The 19,107-nt window shown below is 47.1% G+C and overlaps 1 protein-coding gene across 12 annotated transcripts in view; it reads left to right on the top strand.

Annotated features, from left to right (window-relative positions):
- Positions 1-19,029, top strand: part of LOC115171283 (histone acetyltransferase p300) — a 34,972-nt gene extending 15,943 nt beyond the window's left edge. For 2 of the 12 annotated variants that reach the window (XM_029727952.1, XM_029727948.1), the window contains exons 11-29: positions 68-145; positions 3,184-3,269; positions 3,440-3,592; positions 3,704-4,189; positions 4,467-4,697; positions 4,860-5,052; positions 5,342-5,493; positions 7,854-8,093; positions 8,279-8,367; positions 9,884-9,994; positions 10,532-10,588; positions 10,904-10,981; positions 11,276-11,352; positions 12,891-13,041; positions 13,279-13,539; positions 13,762-13,927; positions 14,069-14,242; positions 14,472-14,636; positions 14,722-19,029. In XM_029727952.1, the coding sequence (XP_029583812.1) occupies positions 68-145; positions 3,184-3,269; positions 3,440-3,592; positions 3,704-4,189; positions 4,467-4,697; positions 4,860-5,052; positions 5,342-5,493; positions 7,854-8,093; positions 8,279-8,367; positions 9,884-9,994; positions 10,532-10,588; positions 10,904-10,981; positions 11,276-11,352; positions 12,891-13,041; positions 13,279-13,539; positions 13,762-13,927; positions 14,069-14,242; positions 14,472-14,636; positions 14,722-17,904 (6,131 nt within the window). In that variant the 3' untranslated portion in view covers positions 17,905-19,029. Of the gene's footprint in view, positions 1-67; positions 146-3,183; positions 3,270-3,439; positions 3,593-3,700; positions 4,190-4,466; positions 4,698-4,859; positions 5,053-5,341; positions 5,494-7,853; positions 8,094-8,278; positions 8,368-9,883; positions 9,995-10,531; positions 10,589-10,903; positions 10,982-11,275; positions 11,353-12,890; positions 13,042-13,278; positions 13,540-13,761; positions 13,928-14,068; positions 14,243-14,471; positions 14,637-14,721 lie in introns of all 12 variants that reach the window. The other 10 variants (XM_029727950.1, XM_029727947.1, XM_029727956.1 and 7 more) reach the window with 9 other exon arrangements.
- The last annotated feature ends 78 nt before the right edge of the window (positions 19,030-19,107 follow it).

The raw sequence follows: 19,107 nt of genomic DNA, 5'->3' as shown, positions 1-19,107 counted from the left end.
TGGATGGAAACCTGGTTACTGTAGCCATAGATGCAAAGCTAATGAATGGGTTTCTCTTCACTCTCAGATGGTTCTCATGCTGACCCCTCCATGGTTCGACCCACCGGACACAATCAGATGGTGAACAGGATGCAGAACCCTGCAGGTAAGTTGTTCCTACCTACAGTCATACAGTTGAAGTTGGAAGTTTACATACACCTTAGCCAAGAACATTTAAACTCAGTTTTTCACAATTCCTGGCATTTAATCCTAGTAAAAATTCCCTGTCTTAGGTCAGTTAGGATCACCACTTTATTTTAAGAATGTGAAATGTCAGAATAATAGTACAGTGATTTATTTCAGCTTTTATTTCTTTCATCACATTCACAGTGGGTCAGAAATGTACATACACTCAATTAGTATTTGGTAGCATTGCCTTTACATTTTTTAGCTTGGGTCAAATGTTTCGGGTAGCCTTCCACAAGCTTCCCACAATAAGTTGGGTGAATTTTGGCCCATTCCTCCTGACAGAGCTGGTGGAACTGAGTCAGGTTTGTAAGCGTCCTTGCTCACACACGCTTTTTCAGTTCTGCCCACAAGTTTTCTATAGGGTTGAGGTCAGGGCTTTGTAATGGCCACTAATACCTTGACTTTGTTGTCCTTAAGCCATTTTGCCACAACTTTGGAAGTATGCTTGGGGTCATTGTCCACTTGGAAGACCCATTTGCAACCAAGCTTTAACCTCTCTGGGAACATTTCAACAGCCAGTGAAATAGCAGGGCGGCAAATTCAAAACAACAAAAATCTCATAATTCAAATTTCTCAAACATACAACTATTATATCCCATTTTAAAGATGCACTTCTCGTTAATCCAACCACATTGTCCGATTTCAAAGGCTTTACGGCGAAAGCATAAAATTAGATTATGTTAGGACAGCGCCGAGACAAGAAAAACCACACAGCCATTTTCCAAGCAAGGAGAGGCGTCACAAAAAACAGAAATACAGCTAAAATTAATCACTAACCTTTGATGATCTTCATCAGATGGCACTCATAGGACTTCATGTTAAACAATACATGTATGTTTTGCTCGATAAAGTTCATATTTATATCCAAAAACTCCATTTTACATTGGCGTGTAATGTTCAGAAATGTTTTGCCTCCCAAAACTTCCATTGAATGAGCACATAAATTTACAGAAATACTCATCATAAACGTTGATAAAATATTTAACTGTTATTCAAAGAATTATAGATACACTTCTCCTTAATGCAACCGCTGTGTCAGATTTCAAAAAACCTTTACAGCGAAAGCACACTTTGCAATAATCTGAGTACAGCACTCAGACAACAACAACAAGCAATACAGATACCCGCCATTTTGGAGTCAACTAAAATCAGAAATAGCATTATAAATATTCACTTACCTTTGATCTTCATCAGAATGCACTCCCAGGAATCCCAGTTCCACAATAAATGTTTGTTTTGTTCGATAAAGTCCATAATTTATGTCCAAATACCTCCTTTTTGTTCGTGCGTTTAGTCCACTACTCCAAATGCAGAAAGCGTGCGCAAAATGTCACGACGAAAAGTTTAAAAAAAGTTATATTTACGTTCGTAGAAACATGTCAAACGATGTATAGCATCAATCTTTAGGATGTTTGTGTCATAAATCTTCAGTAATATTCCAACCGGACGATTCCTTTATCTTCAAAAAAGAAAAGGAACACAGCTAACTCTCATGGGAGCGTGCGCCACTGAACTCATGTCATTCTCTGTCATCTGACTCCAGGAGCTCTTATTCTCTCCCCAGTCACAGTAGAAGCATGAAACAACGTTCTAAAGACTGACATCTAGTGGAATCCATAGGAAGTGAAAAATGACCCCACAGACACTGTATACTGGATAGAGAATCACTTGAAAAACTAAAAATCCAACCAGGAAGTGGTTTGTTCTCAGGTTTTTGCCTGCCATATGAGTTCTGTTATACTCAGACATCATTCAAACAGTTTTAGAAACTTCAGAGTGTTCTCTATCCAAATAATAATATGCATATCCTACCTTCTGGGCCCGAGTAGCAGGCAGTTTATTTTGGGCACATTATTCATCTGAATTTCCGAATACTGCCCGCTGTCACCAAGAAGTTAACTTCCTGACTTTCCTCATGATGCCATCTATTTTGTGAAGTGCACCAGTCCCTCATGCAGCAAAGCACTCCCACAACATGATGTCGCCACCCCGTCCTTCACGGTTGGCATGGTGTTCTTCGGCTTGCAAGCCTCCCCCTTTTTACTCCAAACATGATGGTCATTACTTTTTGTTTCATCAGACCAGAGGACATTTCTCCAAAAAGTACAATCTTTGTCCCCATGTGCAGTTGCAAACTGTAGTCTGGCTTTCTTATGGCTGTTTTGGAGCAGTGGCTTCTTCCTTGCTGAGCAGCCTTTCAAGTTTTGTACCTGTTTCCTCCAACATCTTCACAAGGTCCTTTGCTGTTGTTCTGGGATTGATTTGCACTTTCCGCACCAAAGTACGTTCATCTCTAGGAGAAAGAACGCGTCTCCTTCCTGAGCGGTATGACGACTGCGTGGTCCCGTGGTGTTTATACTTGCGTACCATTGTTTGTAAAGATGAACGTGGTACCTTCAGGCATTTGGAAATTGCTCCCAAGGATGAACCAGTCTTGTGGAGGTCTACAATTTTTTTTCTGAGGTCTTGGCTGATTTCTTTTGATTTTCACATGATGTCAAGCAAAGAGACACTGAGTTTGAAGGTAGGCCTTAAAATACATCCACAGACACACCTCCAATTGACTCAAATTATGTCAATTAGCCTATCAGAGGCTTCTAAAGCCATGACATCATTTTCTGGAATTTTACAAGCTGTTTAAAGGCACAGTCAACTTAGTGTATGTAAACTTCTGACCCACTGGAATTGTGATACAGTGAATTATAAGTGAAATAATCTGTCTGTAAACAATTGTTGGAAAAATTACTTGTGTAATGCACAAAGTAGATGTCCTAACCGACTTGCCAAAACTAGTTTAACAAGAAATTTGTGGAGTGGTTGAAAAACAAGTTTTAATGACTTCAACTGTATATGCTCAGCTCAGTTTGCTGCTTGGCACAAACAAAACCAGTCTGAAGGGTGGACATATAATGGTGGCTAATGTGTGTTACTGGTTTGCTCTCTCGTCTGTCTCAGGGATGAATCAGTTTGGACAAATGGGTATGCAGTCATTAGGTCAGAGGTCAACGCCTCCCCTCCCACTTGGTGGACCTCTAAATCAGGTTAGTAGCCCTCTCTCATTCCAAATGTCCAAATTAAGTTGGAAAATAACTGCATTCAATATTAATAGAAATTATTTATATTTCAACATTCCAATCACAGCAACTATAGAAAATAACCATGGTCTCATTAGAACAAAATTGAGTAATTAATCTTGTTTGGTCTCACTCAGATGGGTATGGGGCCAACGCGGATGGGGCAGCCCAACGTGGCCCAGCTCCAGAACCAGTACCTCCCTCCTGGTCAGTTCCCTGGGTCCAGTCCTGGCCTCGGGGCTGGCCCAGTCGGCATGAACCATCCAGGGCCACAAGGAGGCGTGGTACAGGTAAATGGATACTGGAACCAATGCTATAAGTAAAGGGTGACAGTAAAGTAGTTGTTATAGTTGATGTTGGGTATAGACTCTAACCGTCTCCTCCGTGGTGTTTTCCAGCAGGCCCAGATGCCCACGCCGCCCTCGCTCCCGGTCAGCAGCCCTGCAGCCCAGCCAGGCTCAGTGGCAGGATCAGGGCCCTCCCAGGGCTCTATGGGGCCAGGCAGTGTTGGTGGAGGCCCTCCTTCCAACCTGCAACTGCCCAACTCCTCTCAGGCCAACTCGCACCCGCACTGCCCCCCCATCCGACAGAACTCCCCCTCCCCGGCACGCAGCCTCACGCCAACCCCTCATCATACGCCGCCTGGTCTGCCAGGCTCGCAAACCCCCCAGCCTCACACACCCAACCCGCCCCAGGTTGCCGCTCCGCTCCCGCAGCAGCAGCTAGCGTCGTCACAGCCAATGGGGCAAGGAATGAACTCGGAGAAGCCCAGTCAGCTCCAGCAGCAGACAAACGGTGGTGGAGCTTCTGGAGCCCTCCAGACGGGGCAGGCTCAGTCTGTGCCTACCCAGAATGCCCATGTGCCAACCCAGCTTCCGCGAACTCCAGTGAGTAGTTTCCCCATAGTCTCACTAACTCAACTCCTCGTGGTTGTCAGAAGTGCTGTTCTTTGGATTTCTAAGCTGATCCCTGATCTCTGGCTATACCTCCATACGTCACGTCTCTGAGATTTCCCTCGTTGCCTGGACCGACACCGTAGTCATTCTCTTGCCCTCCGTTCCTTGTTGGTCTACGTCTTTGGCTGTTCACTCTTTTCACTATCTTTTTTGGCTGGTTCTGTTATTCATTTCCTTTCCATTAACTTTTCTCTCTCTGTCCTCCCAGCTGTCTCAGAAGTCTTCACTGACGGCAGACGGCCAGGCTTCCACTCCGGCCTCGGTGAGCAGCGTGGACCCTAGCTCCCAGCTGACCTCGTCTGACGCCCCTGCCCCAGCTGAGCCCAAGATGGAGGTGAAACAGCAGGACGATGAGGATGCCGAGGACCAGGGAGAGGGGAAGGCCTCTGGGAAGATGGGCAAGGGACAGGCAGACATCAAGTCAGAGGAGAAACCTGAGGTGAGTCTTCCAGTTTTTCTAAGGCAGGGGTCAAAAAGCAAAAGACAGTGCTAGCTAGCTGGTGTGGTGAAGATTATTTTACACACAGCTAACATATTTTATTACATTCAGGATGATGTCTGGAAATGTGTATAGGATATTGAACATGATGTTCCCTCTCAGATTAAGAAGGAGAAGCCTTCAGGCGATGGCTGCAAGGGCGAGCCTATGGACACGTCGTCATCGGCAGCAACGCCGAAGATGGAGGACAGAGACAGGAAGCCAGAGGTGAAGACTGAGCCCAAAGAAGAAGAGGAGAGGTCGGGGGCATTGGGCACGCACAGCTCCCCCGCCAGCGCTCAAAACAAGAGGAAAAGTAAGACCCCCACCCCTTACTCTTTCCTATCTTCTTCATAGGAGTAATGTACCTGTCCTTATCTTCATATGCAAGCATTCTTCAACATTTGTTTCGGACCTAAGTCAGACATGGTGTATAGATCTAGGCTATGAATCTTTGAAGCTAAGTGTATATTCACCGGTAAACAGCCTGATCAAAAACAATTTTTCACATCTTTCTTGCTCTTCCTTTTCCATTACTTGCACTGCCTATATCCCCCTTCCTCTCCTCTGTCGCTCCCTCTCTCCTCCTCTTTCCACTACCCCAGTCTTTAAGCCTGAGGAGCTGCGTCAAGCTCTGATGCCCACCCTGGAGGCCTTGTACCGCCAAGACCCTGAGTCTCTGCCCTTCCGCCAACCGGTGGACCCCCAGTTACTGGGAATACCCGTACGTATTCGAACTAGTAACAAAACTAACCTGGTAAGGGACTGCGCTGGCTTCCATTTTGCTTCCCTCTAAAAACGTTCTTACTGTTATTTTTCGTTCATTTTTCTCACATTCCTTTTTCATTTTCCTTTTTCTTTCATCTCTCTCTTCTTCCTTACCACTGCCACATGTGTGCAAGAGTGGGGTGAGGGAGTGACTGTTGGCTAGGGGAGTTGTAGCGATACTGTGTTAGTGAGGAAAAAGCTGTCTCAATCCTGAATTTGAGTGTTATCTCTGCTCAGGTAGAGTATACTATACATCAAACGTAGGTCGGTTGGTTTTTACTGTAGGTTCTTGGGTAGGTGCGTGTGTGTGCGTGTCAGCTCATGCTTGCTTCTCTCTAATTCTCTTACACCACAAAAAAAAACACAGCAATGCTATGTACATTTTTTTTTTTACTTGTTTTGCTTGTAAACCAAGTCAACAGAAATCAATAAGTCTGTCAGTGACATTTAAGAGATGCAAATTTAAACCTTAAATTCTGTTAGAATTTAACAAAAATATTTTTGGATTGGTTTCTACTGGTCAATTTTGATTAAGATCAACACTTGAGGTGGTTTGGCCCTGGCCGTGAATGTTAGACCCCTGGGCCTTGTTAATGGCGGCTTGTGTTTCTGCCTTTCATCAGACTTCAAAAGGCCTAAAATAAGCAGCCATTTTATCAGTGGCACATCACCGTTCTGCATTTAAAGTAACATGCCCTAAAGGGGAAATTTACTAGCCAAAAATGTTCATAGCCCATTACTTTTTTTATTCTTTAAACTGCTTTCTTTTAATTGCATTTTTTTTACAATTCCAATTTGGATATGATTTAGCAATTAATTTTTTTCTCCCACATATGCCTATTCATAGTAGAAGCTTTCTAGACAGTTCCTCGCCAGTAATAAGTATTGTTGAAGTTGATTGTGAGTTATGTGAAGAGTTGTGCCAATGCCTGTATGCAACAGTAGTGTGTCTCCGATAATGCTAATAGCTAGCAAATCAAATATCTCAGACCTCTTCTTGAACACTCGTGAAGAGATACCTAGGCAATGATGTCTGGCACTAATTACAATAATTGTTTGTACGCCATTGAGGCTGCATGTACACAGGCAGCCCAATTCTGATCTTTTTGCCCAATTATTGGCAGAGGAGCTGATCTGATTGGTCAAAAGACCAATTAGTAGAAAAAGATCAGAACTCTAGGCTGACTGTAAATGCAGCCTGAGAGGGGGACTTGATATTGTATGGTCCTCACCATAGTTTTAACTCTCCTGAAGCAGTGCTAGGGCACACTTTTTCCATTCTATGAGGTCATTGGCACACCTCTCCTCAGTAACCCTCAATAGCCCCAGTGATGCACCTGACCCCAGAACACCACCTGGGTATTCAACATGGACACACAACCAGGCTCAGAAACTGCTCAAATAACCAGCAATACCACACTTTTATGAGTGCAAGGATTTATCTATCCACAATGGGATTATCACACCTCAATTTCCAATACACTCATAGAAACAGCACTCATAGTTGTTGTAATTGAGCTCAGATGAATGGAATGCAGCATACTATGTGCCATGTGTTCATGCATCACAGGCTGTTGTGTCCTCTGTTTGTCAAAGAGAAGGGTCTCATTTCCTGTTTGTGTTTCCCTGGAGACGGAGAGAGATCCTTGGCTTTGCCCCTTTGTCTCAGTGCTCTTGGCTTTGACTGTGCCGTGTTGCCAACGTTCATGCTGCCAGTTTACCAGCGTGTGTTACTGCCTGACTGTTGTTACTGCTCTGTTCACCTCAGCTTTGCACCCTGACTCGTGCCCTGAAAATGCTCTCCTTCAGGAGAGTCTGTAGAGGCGGTTGCACTGGAACCGTCTGCTTGAAAAACAAACACAAATTTACAGTGCACAGCAGGTTCTTTTCCTGTCATTTCTGATAACTGTTGGATGTAAAAGTTGGTCTGCCTTTAGTGTACTAATCTAGCCTTGATTTGAGGAGAAGTTTTAATTTGGGCAGAATGGGAGGGGACAAGCCTGGCCACCCCAGTGTCCTTCCTTGGCCTGTTCCCCATTAATGTAGAAATGGTGCAAAGTTTGAGTGGTGAAGGGGAGAAGCTGTCTTGTCTCTCTGTCTTCACGTGAACCTCTGCAGCCATCAACATTGTCCCCTGCACCCTCTTCTCTCCCCTGCTCTGGTTCCACCTGGATGTCCACCACAACTTCTGCTACTTCAACAACTATGATGATGATGATGACGACGACCATGGTCTTCTCTACCTCCCCCCCCCTCCTGCATCGATGACCACACCAATCCCTTTTCTCCCCACCTTCCTTTCCGGGCTGAACCGTACCCTCGCTGACACTTGGACTTGGTCCCCCCCAGGACTACTTTGACATTGTAAAGAACCCCATAGACCTGTCGACGATAAAGCGTAAGCTGGACACGGGACAGTACCAGGAGCCCTGGCAATACGTGGATGACATCTGGCTCATGTTTAACAACGCCTGGCTGTACAACCGCAAGACGTCCCGCGTCTACAAGTACTGCTCCAAGCTGGCCGAGGTGTTCGAAGCTGAAATCGACCCTGTCATGCAGGTCCTGGGCTACTGCTGCGGGAGGAAGGTGAGTGGAAGTGTGTGTAAATGGATGTGTGTAACATCAGTCATTGAAGTCAGCACAGCTTTTACCTTCTCTCCTTACCACTGCGTGTTAAACATACTATCGTACAAAATAATTGGCTTCCTGGATAAATCTTTTTCAGTACATAGACTATCTATCTCTTACTATGTCCTCTCTTATGTTTGCAGCTTGAGTTTTCCCCCCAAACTCTATGCTGCTATGGGAAACAGTTATGCACCATCCCGCGCGACGCTGCTTATTTTAGCTACCAGAACAGGTAAGGGGCGGACAGAAGCACAAACAAACTCACATACTCAGACACTGAAAGGAGTAGGGTCATTCATACCCTCAAGGGTTCTCTCTCTCACACACACCCACGTACTCAAGTCATGTTTTCTGCATATTTTATATAAATCCACATTTCACAAATCTACTTGAGTGATTGTCTTATTTTGATGTTATTGTGCATGCTGATATTCTCTGCAATATAGCATTGTTCAATCACCGATGAGTTAAGTTTTAATTTGGCTTTAAATGGTTACACTCTGCCACCATTTTCATCTTCATCCTTCACCCATTTAATTTTCACTTTTGACATTTACAAAGTGGGTTCCCTGTCTTGAGATTATTTTGAAATCTACACTTTTCCACTAGTCTACTTAGAATGCATAAAGAAATGTATTGATCAATTACAGGTAAGTAATTGAATCAAACTGATAATTGGCAAATGGATAGATAATTGCTTTTGGACACAATACTTCAAATAAGACTCAGGGTGATATTGCTGCACAGCTGCAGTGAACACTTTGATTTGCAGAACATTTCATTGAACAAAGCTGTGGAGATGATTGGCTTGATTCATTTCACCGTCAAGACAGAATCACTATAGTGTAGTTACGTTAGAGCAACATAATATTAACAACCTCACTACATGTATGATAATTCCTCTCCAACACAAGAAAGGGACTCTCTTTATAAATGGAGCAAAGGGATGATGGGTCGCTGTTGCACTACCACTTGCTTTTCCTCATCCACAGTTTTTTTTTTTAGCCCCCCCCCCCTCCCTTGTTACTGTGTTAACTTAAAGGTATACTTTGGGATTTTGGCAGATGAACTTGTGGATACCATTTTATGTCTGTCGAGTATGAAGGAAGATAGAGGTTGTTTCATGAGGCAATGCTAACTAGCATATACCCATAGTCTTCCAGTCATTGTGCTAACGCTAGTTAGCAATTGCGCTAGTTAACGTCCTTAAACCAGCACTGAGGTATAAAAATGTTATCGACGAGTTCATCAGATTCTGGGGAAGTAGATAAAGGGCCTCGCTCCCAAAATCTCGGAGTATCCCTTTAATTAAGTTTTTGTCCACGCACTGACTGACACTAATCTGTGCTTTGCATTGGATCTCTGTCCTCATTGATGTTATGTTCTCCATGTCCCTCACTCTTCCCATCCTATTCATCCCTCCATCGTCCTCGTCTGACCTGTAACGATTTATTTCACGCTTTTTTAATATTCATTTTGCCCTCCCTTCCCCCATCTCTTCCCTTCTCTCCCTCCTTTTTTAACGCTTGTGATGTCTGCATTGGCCTGCTTTGGTGTGACCAATCATCCACTCCAAAATGTAACTGCAAAATCAAAACACCTGCCCACACAAAAACCCTGCATCATGATTGGCTGCTACCTGGCGACGACCTTGCCCTCTGCTCTTCTCCTGGCCTGCCCTGCCCTGATTGGTGACTGCTTCCTCGTGCCTTCTCTGTGATTGGCTGTGCGGTTGGCGAACGGTGTAGTTCACCACAATTTGGGCTTCTTGCTGACAGGTACCACTTCTGTGAGAAGTGTTTCAACGAAATCCAGGGCGAGTGCGTGTCCCTGGGGGATGATCCTTCTCAGCCTCAGACGTGAGTACCAGCCTCCCCACCCCTCCTAAATACTGACATGGTTCTTCTATTGCTCATTTTGATGACATGTAAATATTGTTTGGTTCCTTTGATTTATAAATGCTTTCTATCAATGTGATTGAGAAATGTTAAATCTCTTCAATGGGACTTCTCTTTCTCCCCATCACTGAATACCTTCTCAGTCTCTCCCTTAGTGAAATGGTCAACTTAAAATAAAAATAAAAAAGTATTTCTCTCTCCTCTACCTCTTAAGGCAGCAGTTTACCTCAATTGCTGTCTCCATCCTTTTACTTGATTTCTGCCTCTTCTCTCTTCAGCTAAAACCCCAACATACTGAGGGCTCCTAATGTTCCAGAAGTGTTAGATGATGTTTTCAAAATGGCTGAATCCTAGCCTGTATACAGCCAGAGCCTGCTCTTATTGCTTGTGACTTTTCTTTATGGCTGTAATATAGTACATTGCATTTCTGGCCCAGTGATTGGATTGAGTCTGTTCTTACCTCCCACACTCCTGGGCCCCTCTCCCTCCTCTTCACAGGTCCATCAGCAAAGATCAGTTTCAGAGGAAGAAGAATGACACGCTCGACCCTGAATGGTACCATACTCTTTTTTTCCCTTTACATTTGATCTGTACTTGGTGTCAAACCATATGTTTTCCATGTGGTACATTTGCATAAACTATTTGTTAACTGTAATATTTAAATATTAAATATTTGTTAACTGTAATATTTAATCTTTACTGTGTTTTAGTCAGTTACTCCAGGGTCTGTTTAGGTTATCGTCATGGCTTTTGTGTTTGAAATGTTCTGCTAGTTGAAACTCCTGTTGAGAAAATAATGACTATTTCCGTGTGTGACACATGGTATCAATAACCCGTGACTCTCTCTGTCCACCTCTCTCTTTTCTGTAGGCTTGTGGAATGTACCGACTGCGGGCGTAAAATGCACCAAATCTGTGTCCTGCATAATGACACCATATGGCCGGCAGGGTGAGTCACCTTGCATACACATTCTGTACATCTTACGTTAATGCGACTGTTAGAACTGTGAAACTGCCCACTTTATTCCAAGGTGCAGTTCCAGGTTCAATCTTACCGTGGTTGTGTTGCCCGTTTGCCATCATGACCCTCAGCAATACCTTACATCATTCATTGCTGCCAACTTATACAGTAGGACAAAGAAGTGAAGCTGAAGGCCACTGAGATATGGTAAATAACAAATGCATGTATGATGTATTTGAAGTAATGAAATAAAGCGTGTTCCTTTTCCTCTCATCTCCACAGCTTTGTATGTGACAGCTGTCTTAAGAAGGCCAATAAGACGCGGAAAGAGAACAAATACGCGGCCAGAAGTAAGTGGAGTAAGTGACAAACGGGGGGCGCTCATCTACCGTCATCTTCATCGGGGTGTCAGTCTGTCTCCCCTACCCTCTCCAGTCACTCAGCTGTTTCTTTTCGGTGTTCTCTTTATCCCTCTTCTCCTTTGGCGCTGTTACTGACACATACTCATTTCCTAAACGCACATCCCACAAGTATAACACCATACTTTCATGGGAAGAGCAAACACACAATTGACTTTTTCCCGCCTTCAAATCTGTTTAAATTTATGATTTGGTGGACTGTTTTCCAAATCATTTTCTTCTTTCCTCCGAGGCAGTCTGGTTTAATTCCCTACACCCTGATACACTACTCGAGAGGAGGAGTGTTCCAGTTAACACACATTCTACCTTTTTCCATTCTACTTTTTTCCATGACCCAACCCTTTCGTATCTCCCCCTCCCTCCCCAATGAAAATGCTATATGTAACCAACCCTATTTTTTTATTTCAGAAGCCAGTCCTCAGACACTAGTTGCCAGTCCGCTGCAGCTTTTTCTGGTTCGATTTCACTCTTATCCCAGGCCTGTACACACTGAAGGCCATGGCAAAACATTGTCATTTAGGGTTTCCTGGTTTACAGTTTGCTGTTTTTAAGGTTTGTGTGTCACCGAGGCAGTCATGGACTTTTTTTTTCTTTAAAAAAAAAAATCTTGTTGGAGCCTTATTTATGTCATCCTCATCTTTTTTTCCTCAGTGGGTGTCCACTGTCCAGAAATCTACTTGAAATCATCATATTTTGGGTGAATTCTTTTCAGTTTGCAATGGCATCGATACTCACGCTTTTTTCCCCAACTTTTTGACAGTTGTCCTGTTTTTGCGTGCCTACAATCCTTCCACGTGTGGAAATTCTTACCTCCCCCATCCCATTCTCCACACCCTCAATGAAGGCAGAGTTTTTAGGGAGCCACAGGTAGGCGAGCGGGCGTGCAAATTAAAAGGACCAACTGGCCTAGACTCATACAAGGATCTCAATGAAATATGTCTTGAATGGAAGAGGGGGAGATGTCCTTATATGGTGTCAGATCCAGTTTACACCTTGTCATCTCTTCTGATTTATTGAGTGTTCAGAGCAGAGGATTAGTCCAAGTCACAGATATATTGTTAGTTGCCAAATTGACAACGGTATCAGGGCATTTTAGATATTAATTGACCAAGTGCCTTAGACTGACTCCAGAGTACTCTGAAACACACTAGGAGCAGTCAGTGGTTGAGTTTGTATGCTTCTGACTTGCCCTTTTATAAAAACATTTTTCTAACTGTCAGATTAGAGCCCAGTGGTTCTTCTGTGTGTTCTTCTCTTCCAGTGGTCTTTAATGTCACTAGTGAAGTTCTCTGCTCTGAGCTACTTAACAGACATAACCCCCATACACCCACCTACCACCCCAGACTGGGTTGGCTTTTACCGTAACCATGTGACCTTTCCTCTAATCGCTATCACCCATTTCCTCTCTTCCTTCCGTCCTCCATCATTTCTCCCTCCCTCCCTCCCTCTCCCATTCTTTCCATACTTCATTTTCACAGGGCTCCCCCAAACTAAGTTGGGCAGCTTCCTAGAGGGGCGAGTGAATGACTACCTCAGGCGGCAGAACCACCCAGAGTCTGGTGACGTCACTATCCGTGTGGTCCATGTCTCCGACAAGGTGGTGGAGGTCAAGCCAGGCATGAAGTCCAGGTGAGAGTTTTGAGGGGTAGTGTTTCTTTAATACGGAGTCAAATATAGACTACCAAGGAAGATGTCAAATTGATCCTAGCGTCAATGGACTCAAGGTTCATGTGGGCTTTCAATTAGTCCCATTGTAGACTGGAGAGTTGAGACTTATCCTAACAACGTAATCTGTTCTCGTGGGACAGCGCCTATACAGTGTTTGTGTGGGTGTGTCTACTTACGCTCTCCTTTTAACTGATACAGGTTTGTGGACACCGGGGAGATGTCCGAGTCCTTTCCCTACAGGACGAAGGCGCTGTTTGCGTTCGAGGACATAGACGGGGCTGACGTCTGCTTCTTCGGCATGCATGTGCAGGAGTACGGTTCAGACAGCCCTCCGCCCAACCAGAGACGCGTGTATATCTCTTACCTGGACAGCGTGCACTTCTTCCAACCTCGACACCTCCGCACAGGCGTCTACCATGAGATACTCATAGGGTACCTGGAGTACGTCAAGAAGTTGGGGTAAGAGACAAGGCCCTTTTTTTTTTTTTACTAAGCTCAACCTATTAGTGGGCATAGATTCCTGAGAACACGACTTGACCTCATCACTCTAAACATAGTGTAATGATATGTACTAAATGTCTAAAGGGTTGGTTGCAGATTTCATTCTACTTTACTGTTCTAGTAAGATTCACTCTTTCCAGTTGCTGGTCTGATTCTTCAACCCTTCCTCTCCCATGGCAGGTTTACAACAGGGCACATCTGGGCTTGTCCCCCAAGTGAAGGGGACGACTACATCTTCCACTGTCATCCTGTGGACCAGAAGATCCCCAAGCCCAAGCGCCTACAGGAGTGGTACAAGAAGATGCTGGACAAGGCTGTAGCTGAGCGCATTGTGCATGACTACAAGGTGACTACAATCAAGTTTTGTTTTGTCAGACATAGCACAGGCTGTGCCAGGCAGAAATCCAACTGCTTTTTTCTTTGAGGTAATTGTATGTATGGAGTCCCCCCCCCCCTCTTGACACATCTTATTCATGCTCTGTGTCAGGATGTCTTCAAGCAGGCCACAGAGGACCGTCTCACCAGTGCCAACGAGCTACCATACTTTGAGGGGGACTTCTGGCCCAACGTGCTGGAGGAGAGCATCAAGGAGCTGGAGCAGGAGGAGGAGGAGAGGAAGAGGGAGGAGAACAGCACCTCCTGCGAGAGCGTAGATGTGAGTGTAAGGACTTCAATACAACAGGAGAGAGGAGTGTTTTTGTGAATGTTACAGGGGTGTGGGATATTGGTTGTTGGTCTTCAATAATAACATGATAGGGTTGGTTACAATAAAAAGTATTGCTTAGAGGATAGATATTGAACCATTGCTAATTGGGTCAATTTCGAGGCTGATTCAGTGCTTTAATGGAATGTATTGGAGTCGATTTTAATCTGGTGTTCTCCACACACAGGCCCCGAAAAGTGACAGCAAGAATGCCAAAAAGAAGAACAGTAAGAAGACGAGCAAGAACAAGAACAGCAGCCTGATCCGAGCCAATAAGAAGAAACCAGGGATGCCCAATGTGTCCAATGACCTCTCCCAGAAGCTCTACGCTTGTATGGAGAAACACAAGGAGGTATTTGATGCTGTCGCCATCTTCTAAGTAAAGCCACACACACATACTCTGTCCCAGTGCTCATCCTTTCTTCTGCCCTCTACAGGTGTTCTTTGTGATCCGTCTCATCGCCGGCCCCACTGCCAACTCCCTGCCCCCCATCACGGACCCGGACCCCCTAATGGCTTGCGACCTGATGGATGGGCGTGACGCCTTCCTGACGCTGGCCCGGGACAAGCACCTGGAGTTCTCCTCCCTGAGGAGAGCCAAGTGGAGCTCCATGTGCATGCTGGTGGAGCTACACAATCAGAGCCAGGACCGCTTCGTCTACACCTGCAACGAGTGCAAGGCAAGCGTGGAGACACGCTTCCACTGCACCGTCTGCGAGGACTACGACCTGTGTATCACCTGCTATAACACTAAGGGCCATGAACACAAGATGGAGAAGCTGGGCCTGGGCCTGGATGACGAGAGCAACAACGCCGCGGCCGCTGCCACTCAGAGCCCCGGGGACTCCCGCCGCCTCAGCATTCAGCGCTGCATCCAGTCCCTGGTCCACGCCTGCCAATGCCGCAATGCCAACTGCTCCCTGCCGTCCTGCCAGAAGATGAAGCGTGTGGTGCAGCACACCAAGGGATGCAAGCGCAAGACCAATGGTGGCTGCCCCATCTGCAAGCAACTCATTGCCCTGTGCTGCTACCACGCCAAGCACTGCCAGGAGAACAAGTGCCCCGTACCCTTCTGTCTCAACATCAAGCACAAGCTCCGCCAGCAGCAACTCCAGCACCGCCTCCAGCAGGCTCAGATGCTTCGGAGAAGGATGGCCAGCATGCAGAGGGTGGGCCAGCCTGCCTGCGGTGGAGGAGGACCTCCTGGGGGGCTGCCATCACCAGGTAACAATGGCACCACAGCCCCCAGTACACCCACATCAGGAGGCACCCAGCCCCCAACACCACAGACACCCACCCAGCCCAACCTGCCTCCTGGGCCCCAGCCAGGGATGGGTGGTGGAGGAACTTTGCAGCAGCAGCAAGGTGGGATGCCTCAGCAGCACCACCAGCTTCACCACCAGTTTCAGCAGATGCCTGGAGGGGGGATGATGAACTCCCCCCAGCAACAGCAGATGGTTCCTCAGGTCCAGCAGCAGTCCCAAGCCTCAAACCCTCAACAGCTCCAGCAACACCCCAACAGCCTGTCCCCTTACACCAACAGGCCTCCAGGCTCCTCACCGCACCCTCAGTCCCAAGGCAAACCGGGCCTGGGACCAGCCACACCACCTCAGCAGCAACCACCTCAACAGCAGCCCAACCCTGGCCAGCCTTCTATGCCCCAGCAGCAGCAGCAACCTCCTTCAGGGCCTCCTCCAGCGGCTGTGGAGATCGCCATGAAGATTCAACAAGTGGCAGACGCCCAAAGGAAGATGTCCCTGCAGAGGCAGGCGGCGCAGGCAGCTGGCATGATGCCTCCGCACCCTCACCACCAACAGCCCCAGGGCCAGATGGGCATGGCCCATCCGGGGGTGGGCATGGTGGGGGCCCAGGGGCTGCCTCCCCAGGCTCAGGCTGCTGCCAGGGCTCACATGGAGCAGCAGCAGCAGCAACAGCAGCAGCAGCAGGGTCCTCCAGGTATGATGGTGGGCCCTGGCCCCATGCAGCAGCAGGCCCAGCAGCCTAATCCCCAGGGTCAGCTGCCTCCACAGGTGCAGCAGCAAAGGGTTGGTCCCCCGCTTCAGAACCCCCAGCAACAGTGGGCTGGTCAGGGAATGCCACCCCAGCAGAGACAAGCCATGATGGGACATCCAGGCATGGTGGCCCCTCAGCAGCAACAACCGCAGCAAATGCAACAGCGGCAGCAGGCTCAGGGACCTGGTGGGTTGATTGGTATGGTGCAGCAAGGTGGTGCAGCTGGGGGTGGGAACCTCCCGCAGGCTGCCCTTCAGGAACTGCTGCGTACCCTTCGCTCCCCCAGCTCACCCGAGCAGCAACAACAGGTGCTCAACATCCTCCGCTCAAACCCTCAGCTAATGGCTGCCTTTATCAAGCAGAGAGCCTCCAAGTATAAGGGGGGCCCAGGACCCCCGGGAGCCCCTGGCGGGCCAGGTCCAGGCAGAGTTTCAGGAGGTATGGGTGGCCAACAGGTCAATGTGAATGCTGTGGCTGGTCAGCCAGGTATGCACATGGGTCAGGGAGTCAACATGCCCACCATGACCCAGCTACAGCAAGTACAGCAGCTACAACAACAACAGCAACAACCGCAGCGTCCTATGCTTAGTAGTTTGCAGCAGCAACAGGTGGCAGCACTTCAGCAGCATCAACAGCATCAGCAAGGAGGGATGCCAGGCCAGCAGGCACCTAACATGGCCAACATTAACCCCCAGTTCAGAGAGCTCCTTATGAGGAGGCATCTCCAACTACAACAGCAACAGCAGCAGCAACAGATTGGGAACCATGCCCAGTTCCAGCAGCAGGGCTACATGGGCCAGCCGGGCATGGCCCCCCAGCAGCCTGGTCAGGGCCAGTCTGGACTGCAGCAGCAGCAGCAGCCTGGAGCCCAGCCAGGGCAGCAGCAGCAGGGTTACCCCAGCACGGTGGCCCAGCAGCAGGCTGCTGCAGTGCTCCAGCAGAGGCTCCAGCATCAGCACCAACTCCAGATGCAGCAGCAACAACACCAGAATGCCATGTCGGGCCACCAGGGGGCTGAGGGGGGTCCGGGTACTGGAGTAGGCGGCCCCCCTCAGCAGCCCCAGCCCCCGCAAGGTGCCCCCCAGCCGCAGTCCTCCCAGGCTCTGCTCCAGCAGGCACTGCACCAGAGGCTGCTTCAACAGCAGCAGCACCTGGGTGGGGGCTCTCCGGCCCAGCACAGCAGCCCCATGAGCCCCCAGCAGCAGATGGCCCAGTCCCCTCACCTGCAGGGCCAGACGCTGTCTACGTCCCTCAGCAACCAAGTGCGCTCGCCCCAGCCCTCCCCTCGACCCCAGTCCCAGCCACCACACTCTAGCCCCTCCCCGCGCATGCAGCCCCAGCCTTCCCCTCACCATATCTCCCCACAGACCCAGACGGGCTCCCCGCACCCAGGCCAGCTACCCCAGCACCACCCTGGTATGGTGGTCCCCTCTCAACAGCCGCCTCAGCAGCAGAACTCAATGGACCACTTTGGGTCAGACCAGAATGCCATGCTGTCTCAACTCAGTGGGATGGGTGGTCTCCATGGGCCTGGAGGACCTGACATGCTGTCTGGGAACAGCCAGGACCTTGGGCAGAACATTAATCATAACACTTTAGACATGTAGCCTCGCCGGGACTGCACCTGGGACAGTGTTAGCCGTTTTTTTTTTTTTTTTTACTATTAATATTATTTAATGTTTTCAATAAAAAATACATTGAAGTGAACTTCCTATGGGAGATGCAACTATAAACCAACACGTCGATTAATAAATGAATGGTAAGTTATTGCTGTTAATATATTTTTTGCCAATTGTGTACAAATAGGGGGATGGTATCTCCCTTAGAGAATACGACACAGGTAATATTTTTGGGTTTTGGGACTATTTGCCTTTTTAAGAAATGTTTAAGTTTTTTTTTTTTTAAATGTAAGAGCAAATGATTTAATGCAATGGACTTATTGTAATTTCTCCATAAATCAGTTTAGCAGAGTGATTTGGATTAATATTATTATAAATCCAAACATCATGCATATCTTTCTTTTAAAACTTTGGGTTTACTTTATTTATTTTAGTTTTTGACGGTTTATTGGCATATACCCGAAGACTGCTACAATTCACATAGAATATATTTTTGTTATTGAAATGGGGGTGGGGTTATTTCATTTCACTGATGTCTGGGTTGGGCTTTCAATCTGGAATAAAATGAGTGTTTGTGGTTGAGGGCCTGCTGCAAGTTTCAGTGGCCAATGGAGACTACATTTGAAATGCCTAACCATTGGACATCAATACTGGAAGGGCCATCCCTCTCACTGAACACACATGCCCTCCCTCACCCTCGAATGTGTGAGCACTCCTGTAAGACACTTAGTATTGGAGGTGGGGGGGGCACATACCTATATGCCTGTAAAGTTTAGAGTACGTGAGGTATGGGGGGGGTCCGCCAGTGCATCGGACATTACGGTTCTTGTAAAACAGAGGGAATGGATCCAAATGAACTGTGCTGCATAGAACTGAGAGATGTGACCAGTCGCTCTCTGCCTCACCCTTACTTTTCCCTCTGGACTAAACCCCAGCAGCTCAAGAGCCCATTGCACTGGTCCCCTTCTCCTGCCCCAGAATAAATGCTGTCCCTCCTCCCAACCCCAATTTATCTTTCTGCTCATAACTTTGAGAGTTTAATTTAATATTTTTTACTGTACAAAGAACTGTGGACTCAAATACTGTTTTTTATAATAAAATGAAAATGAAAGATGTGCTGAATATTTTTTCTTGTAGCTAGTCAAATTAGAGTGCATGTTAATTTGGTGGGGTAGGGGGATCGACCTAAAT

The sequence above is a fragment of the Salmo trutta genome, chromosome 32 (genome assembly GCF_901001165.1).
Source record: "Salmo trutta chromosome 32, fSalTru1.1, whole genome shotgun sequence".
NCBI classification, from domain to species: domain Eukaryota; kingdom Metazoa; phylum Chordata; class Actinopteri; order Salmoniformes; family Salmonidae; genus Salmo; species Salmo trutta.
This window is presented reverse-complemented; position numbering and strand designations above follow the sequence as displayed.